The following is a 7423-nucleotide window of genomic DNA, read 5'->3' as shown; positions in this document are numbered from 1 at the left end:
CAACACCGCTCCAAGCCCTCAGCTCTTCCCAGCACCCAACGCAGGCCAGGCCCAACCCAGAGGACATCCCTCCCCAGACGTGGCTGTCTTTCAGGCTGAAAACTCTTCATTAAGCCATAATTGCTGTCAGGAACTATTGGTGACTATTGATATTCTTTCCAAACGTTGCAATTGCTCCTGCACCCCTCCACCCCTCACAAACATCCCGGCCTGCTTTCCTAACAAAGCCAGACTTGAGCAGACAACAATTTGTTTCCAGTACAGATTGAATGTTCTTTTAATCCCAGAGAAGTGAAACGCAACATGTGTTGGAGTTTGCAATTACATCCAAAGACAGAAGTCCAAGCCCCCTACTCCGTAAAGTCATTTGTTGTTTAAGGCACTCTGCAAAACCAGCTTTCATCTTCTCTTCCTTCCGATTTTCCCCACACAACAGCAGAATACCTGATTTTCTCTGTTCTCCGTAGTGACACCCACATGTCCTCCTTGCTCTTATCACCATCTCCAGAAATTGGCAACATCAAATACAGCGTGAGCCAAACAGAAAAACACCGGGAGGCCGGGCCAATAAATACAGACGGGTATGGGAGGGAGCGCAGCGCCTGGGGGGGATGAGGGGCTTTGAGGTCCTGCAGGAAGGGATGTCCTCCCTGCATTGATGTGATTCCTCTTCCTCAGTTCTCCATCCCTCCCAAAAGGGGACAGGATGTGAGCAGCTGCCCATGGACATCCCCCCCCCCCCCCCAACATTGGCACTCCCAAAATGCACAGGGGAGACCCAGCCACCCCTGCTGCGCAGCAGAAATGACCCCCCTCCCCCCGAGTTCCAGCTGTCAATAAATACAAATAAATAACTTAAATACACCTTAAATAAATAAATAAGAAATAAATAAGAAATAAATAAGTGAGCCGAGCAACGCGAGCAAGCAGCCGCGTCCGTATGGGTGCCGAGGACAGGGGTGGCACTTGTGGCACCCACTCCGGCTTCACCCGCCTGCCCTGCAGGCGTTTCCCAGCACCCACAGCCACACTCTGAACCCAGAGAGATCGACGGGTGCTTCCCATAGTGCTGTGCCCAGGCAACGTGTGGGCACGGCCATGAAACCACCACAGGACGGAACAGAAGGGGCACCTCGGGGCGAGGGGGAAGCGCAGCCTGTCTGTCCCTCCCTGAGATAATGAGGTGCCGGCTACAAGCGGGGATGGGGATGAAGTGCTGGAGGGGCTGGCATCCCATGGGGTGGTTTTACAGCCGAGCTCACGAGGCCAAGTGCTCATCCCACAGCCAGCACTGGGACTCCCAGTTGGGGCCCTTGGAAATGAGGGCAGCCAAGCTGCAAGCAACCCCAGCCTTAAACATGCAAGAAGATCCATAGGGGGGCTGACCGCTCCCTACACCCCGAGGAGATGCAGCCTCTCCCTCTCTGCACTTCAGTGCCACACAGCCCTTTGCTGCACCATTTCCTCAGGCTCAACCGCCCTCTAGGAGCTTTTGGGATCGTTTCTATCTTAGCAGGTCAACAATACACATCTTATTTCACACTTAAAGGTATGTCCCCCCTCTTCCTCCTCCCCCAAACGTTGATGCAAAAATTGTATCAAAAGTTTCTAACAGCTTTTCCACACACGCTTTCCATAAACAAAACATCAGCAATGGCTAAAAACTGCCTTTGATCACATGTCCGTACAAAAACACTGGCTGAACCTCACAAAAACAAGGTGTTCAGTGCTCACCATTTCCTCGCAGGAAAACAAAGCAGACCAGAGCTCAAAGCCTGCTCTCCCTCCAGGCTTTTCTCATGGCAAGGACTCACCCAGCCCTCAGCTAACCCAAAGCTTCCCAGACTGCCAAACTGAGAGTAATAAATAGCATGGGGATTTCACAGGTGTTTTTTGGTCTAAGACACCCAGGAGTCCCTTTGCTCATGGGGAGCAGCTCCCGGATGCCAGGGGTGTGCGTCTCAACCTGGAAAAGCACGAGCTGCACCTGAAGCTTTGCAGGGATTTGTGCGTACTTCAGAGCGATGCTGTGGGAAGGCTCTGCCCCGAGGTGTGCGCACACTGAGCAGAAAGGCTCCTCTGCAGCAGGGGGAGCAGGTTTTGCACCCTGGGGGAAGCAAAGAAGCCCTGAGCTGGGCTGTCTGACACCCAGGATCAAGTGCTCCTGATGCTGCAAGAAAGGCTTTGCACAAGAGTAGCCAGCGAAACACTTCCCAGGCTCTCCCAGCAGCAGGGGGGGATGCAAGAAGCTCCGAGCAGGAATACCTCACATCCCCACAGCAGCAAAAACCTTCATGGCACAAAGGCAAGGGTACAAGCTGGAGGTACAGCAGCAGGAAACAGAGCAGGGAAAGTAGCAAAAGCCATATTCATCTACCCAGGAACCTGCAGTAACACAGGGCACCTGAAGCTGCCGCTGGGTGGGGACAGAGCCACTGTGGCTTCTGCCTCTGCCATATCCAGGAAGGTGCAACAACCAGGGCTCAGCTGAAAGAAGGGAAATGTTGCTCCCCTGCTACAAGAAGTAGGGAATTGTACATCGCAGCCCACAGCAGCAGCACCTCCCCACAGACCAGAAAGCTGCCAGCAATCCAGGCAGTGAGGAAAGGGCACGGGGCAGAGAAAAAGGCAACCTGCCACACACCTGCAACAGCACGAGCATCCTGCACACGCACACACGCTGTACTGCTCCATGGGTGGCTGAGGATCAAACTTCCCACACCAGCAGGCATTTGGGTAGAAAATGGGTAGAAAAGAACAAGCACACAACCTCTTGCTATGCGCTCATGTCTGCAGTGGAAGCATCCAAATCCTGGAGTACCTCCAAGCTTTTCTGGGTACCACGCAAACACCGTCAGTAGCTGCCTGCTCGCCTTCGCCTGTGTGAAAAGGCATCACTTGTGATTTCTCTTCTGGTTGAGAATAATTCTTGCTCCAGCAAAAGAAATGGCTGGCGGGGATGGGGAGGGAAGGGAACCGCAAAGATTTAGTGCACTATAAAACTAAAGGATACCTAACCTGCCCTCAGGTCTCACTCCTAGACAGGAATGAACTATTGTCATCTCCTACATTCACAACCACTCTAAACACACCGAGACGCATGCATAATGTCCCGCTTCCAGCCAGCTGCAGAAGGGCCCACTCAAGTAGAGACGACTGCTGGCGCTGGGTTCTGCTCCCAGGCTCTTCCAAGTCCCAGACAGCATGGCAACGTGCTGATTATCGATCCGAAATGCATAGGTAGAGACGTGGAGGGGAAGGGTGACTGCACAACCCCCCCTGTCTGGCAGGCATGGGCTCCTTTACTACAGCTAATGGGGTGGAAAGCAGCATTTGCCACAGGCACGGTTTGCTCATGCTCCTGTTCCTCACACTTCCTTGCAAGGAGGCAGGAGATGGTTAGATAAGACAGACTTTTTTCCAGCCACAAGCCCTAGAAGCACTTAAATCCACTTCCTGGGAAATCCACCAGCTTGACAACAGCTGGGCCAAGCTCATGCTCACTTTCCAGCTGAGGAATTTCCAGCCGCAGCTACAAAGGCAGGCGAACCCAAGAGGTCTGCTTTGGCTCAGGAATCCCACTCATTTGCACCACACCAACAGCACCAAGGTCCCAACGTGCACACACCAGCGCGTGCCCCGGTGCCGTGCTACTTGGGAGGTATAACAACTATAGGCTGGCCTCGCTTAGGTCTCCACATGAGGACTTGGGCATCGTTGGCATTGGGTTTCACTAGTGCATTTGGTGGGATGGGCTCCATCCTGCTCAAGATCCGGGGCTGCTCCTGCTGAGTCCTTCCCACCAGTCGAGCACGCTGCCCTAGGAGCTGCATGGGATCAACCTCAATGTCCACTCGCATCCGCCACTTTATAGTCTGCAAGATGATCTTTTCCTTGGTAGTGGTGTTCATAGCCACCAGCCACGTGGTAAAGCTCTGGTCCCTTTTAATCCTGGTCAGCAACGGCACATTACTGTTGCTCACAGGGACAGCCCATGTCACGCTGGGGTAGAAATTGTCATTCATGCTCACTGAGAACCTGGAGATCTTGTTCGTGGGCCCGACCAGGGTCACAGTTTCTGTGGTGTTTCCATACCAGGGGTAGCTCACTCCATCAGAATCACTGATGGCTTTTACTCTCCCTTCTCGCAAGTCGGGCAGCTCCCAGCTTGACCTGGAGAACAGAGACAGAAAGGGCACGTTACTGGGGAAACGGCAATAGCAGTGCCTGAGCAGCGCCTGCAATGGAAGGAACATAGCAAGCTGCTGTGTGCTGGCAAGCACAGGGTAAAACGCTTGCTTTAGAACAGGGTACAGACAAAAGGGCAAGAATTGTATCTGAAACCCCACTGAAAAAGCCATTCCTCACAGAGCCACCAGCAGCTTCATACCAGCCAAAGCTGTTCACCAGTACCTGACTCTGTCAAGAGCAGAGCTTGGGAAACACCTTCCCACCTCCAGGAAGCCCACGATGACCTCATTCAAGAACAAATTCAGCTTTAGCTCCTTCGCTGAGTCAGTCAAGGCCAGCAGATGCCTCTGCTCTGCCAGCACAACAGCATTCTAATTAACCTGCAATCTAACCAAGTGGGTCCATACTCATTTCTGAGCTACTCTCAGGTCACTCTCTCCTTAATCTCATTAACACAGAGAAAAAAATAACAGCCTTCCCTGCACGTCAGCTGCAGCATGGCCACAACCTACACCGAGCCTGAAGCAGCTCCCACCAGCCTACAGCTCAGCCTGCAATTTTTTTACACCCCTAAATATAGGCATTTGCTAAGACACAGGTGCAGTAATTAAATACCACAATCATGCCTGCTGCTGGTGTGACGAAATCCCTGCTATAATGTTGGAGTTGTGGGTGGGGGGGGGAATTCCAGCCAAAATCTTGGCTGCAAACCACGTTAGCAACACCAGGCGGATGCAGCGATGGAGAAGATCACCACATGGTAATGATGAGCAGCGAGTGGGAACCGTGGCCACCCAGCTCACATGGATCTTTCCTGAAATCCTAAGAACAGGGGAAAAAAAAGCAGATTCTCTTTGGATGCTGAATCCACACTTCCACTTTAAAAACCAGTGCCCCTCACAAGTGCAGACAGTGCTGGGTTCTCTGTCTTGAGGCACACTGGGTTCACAGTATGTGAGTATCTGAGAAAAACTGGCTGTATCACTGCTGGATATCAAAGAAAGGAGAACAAAACAGACACCTTAAAACTCCTCAGGCACGTTGCACCGGTTGAAGCCTCCTGCTGAGCTCAGATGCACACAGATCTGGGCTCTGAAGCTGCCAACAAACAGCAGGAGACATCTGGCTTCCTTCCTCCCCAAGATGTGATGATGTGCACTCCCTCTGACCCTCCTAGGCACCCCAGAGTTGCATGCAACAACCCCGCCTGCTGTGCAAGCAAGAAGGATGGGGCCATCCCCAGCATCCCCTGCCTGAGCCCAGCCTCACACTAACTCCTCAGCCCTGCTCTGTGGCAGCGGCTGGCTTGGGGCAATGCAGAAGGCAGCTCATCTGTGGCTTCCAGGTCCCTCTGCCCTTGAGGAAGGGCAGGAAGCCGGAGGAAGCTGATCCCGACACAACACCGCAGCCTCTGGCACCCACAAGAAATCCCAAGCAAGGTTCTGCTTTCAGGAAGGGCAGCCAGGACAGGGCAGGCAGGCTCAGCAGCTTGAGGCAAACCTGAGGCTGCTGCTGGCTGCTCCTGCTCCCCAGCAGGATCGGGTCTGGGAGAGCTGCTCCAGCCCAGCACTGTGTCAGCACAGACAGCCCTGCAGGCGAGGGCAGGCAGCACCATCTCTCCCTGTCAGGAAGCCAGGGCAGCCCAGAGCTGCGCGAGATGCCACCTACTTCCATGCTGAGGATTGCCAGGGCAGCCTCCATCTGCTCCTTGCCTTGGAAACGCAAGCAGGCTGACTCCAGTAGTGACAGCACAGTGTCTTCCAGAATGGGGCTGAGGGGAGAAAGGGTGCGTTCCCAGAGCTGGAAGGTGATGGAGGGGAGCAGCTCCTGTGCCTGCACTCCTACATGGTACACGGCTCACACCAGGGGCTGAAGGGACAGCACAGGCTGCGTGGAAGAGATACCCAGAGCCCACAGCTCCTGAGGCTGGACGTCCTCATTTCCAGCAAGGGCGGCTCCACCGTTCCTCATTTCTGAGGATGCAGGAACACAGAGATGGATAAAGCCCCGGCAGCAGCAGGAGGGCTCTCAGAGCTTAACAACCAGCACTGCATGCAGTAACACCTAGATTCCCCTCGTTCTGCCCTCAGAGAAACAGGATCCTGCTGCTCCCAGAAGCAATCAAGAAAAATCAGGTTGACGGGCGCAGTAACCATAGCGGGGCCTCTGTCACCTCACAGAACTGCAGCAGTGCCTTCAGCCCATCACAGATCCATCCCAGGGCCCTCGTCTCACCCCAAAACCATGCCAGGGCCCCATCTCTTCACATAATGATATTGGGGTATCCATCTCCTCACACAACCACACCGGGGCCTCTATTGTGCCATGGGCTCCAGCACCTGCGCTGGGGCATCCATCCCTTCATGTAACCGTACAGGACCTACATTTCTTTACACAGGGGTCCCAGCTCCTGCAGCTCCTCACGTAACCGCCCCAGGGCTTCTCAACGAACCACACAGTGCCCTACAGTGCCCTCCATCCATCCGCTCCTGTAACCGCACTAACACCTCCATCCCCTCACGTAACGGTACCACAGCCCCCATCCCACCGTGTAGCTGCACCGAGGGCTCCGTCCCTTCATGGATCGTGGGCACCTCGAGCCGTTCGCACGGCCGCCCCATCCCGTCCATCCCCGCACACCCGGCTCGGGGCCGCCATTCCCTCCCGTAGCCGCCCCGGGACACCCCCCCTATGGCCGCAGTGCCGGTCCGCCCGCTGCTCACACGCCGAGGTCGCTGTAGGTGTTGTAGAACTCCATGTGGTTGCAGGCCTGGATCCAGCCCACCACCCATGTGTGGCGCCGGGCGATGGGCGGCATGAGGACGCGTGCCGAGGCTCTGAAGTACGGCGTGCGGTAGCGCAGCACCACGGGCGAGCTCTCCTCGATGGCGGTGGCCGCGGGCTCGATGGTGGCCGACACGTCGGACACCACGATGTGCTCCCGCCGCACCCGCGCCTTGCAGGCCACGCTCTGCAGGCAGCCCATGGCCGCCGCCCCGCCGCCTCCGCCGCGCTCACCCTCCGCCGCGATCCGGGGGCCCGGGGGCGGCCCGGCGTGTCCTCGCCGCCCGCCCCACCATCGCCGCCCGCGCACCGGCGCCCGCACCGGCGCCGGCAGGGCGAACGCGCCGCCGCTCCTCTTGCGGCCCTCGCCGGCCACCGTCTGCCGGCTGGGGGTGGGGCGGGTCCTCCGGCCGGCAGGGGGCGCTGCGGCCTCGCGCCTCGTCCCGGC

The 7423-nt window shown here is 56.0% G+C and overlaps 1 protein-coding gene across 2 annotated transcripts; it reads right to left on the bottom strand.

Annotated features, from left to right (window-relative positions):
- Positions 1-248: 248 nt before the first annotated feature.
- On the bottom strand, positions 249-7373 carry FAM78B (family with sequence similarity 78 member B). Of its 2 annotated transcripts, none has more exons than XM_015869383.3 (2): positions 6915-7373; positions 249-4173 (listed from the first exon to the last, which is right to left on the bottom strand). In XM_015869383.3, exons 1-2 carry the CDS (start codon positions 7175-7177, stop codon positions 3651-3653), a joined length of 786 nt encoding a protein of 261 aa, XP_015724869.1. In that variant the 5' UTR covers positions 7178-7373; the 3' UTR covers positions 249-3650. The 2 variants fall into 2 exon arrangements, with proteins under 2 accessions (XP_015724869.1, XP_085367325.1); XM_085511199.1 differs by lacking the exon at positions 6915-7373 and adding an exon at positions 6576-6687.
- Between the last annotated feature and the right edge of the window lie 50 nt (positions 7374-7423).

This window comes from Coturnix japonica, chromosome 11 (genome assembly GCF_054131305.1).
Source record: "Coturnix japonica strain WE chromosome 11, WE-NBRP24, whole genome shotgun sequence".
Taxonomy (NCBI): domain Eukaryota; kingdom Metazoa; phylum Chordata; class Aves; order Galliformes; family Phasianidae; genus Coturnix; species Coturnix japonica.
This window is presented reverse-complemented; position numbering and strand designations above follow the sequence as displayed.

Bases quoted from the DNA above. Each gene is read 5' to 3' on its own strand.
- FAM78B (XM_015869383.3), bottom strand. From the start codon at position 7,177: ATGGGCTGCCTGCAGAGCGTGGCCTGCAAGGCGCGGGTGCGGCGGGAG. The intron at 4,174-6,914 runs GTGAGCAGCGGG...TCTGTTCTCCAG, and splicing joins ACCTACAGCGACCTCGGCGT to GTCAAGCTGGGAGCTGCCCG.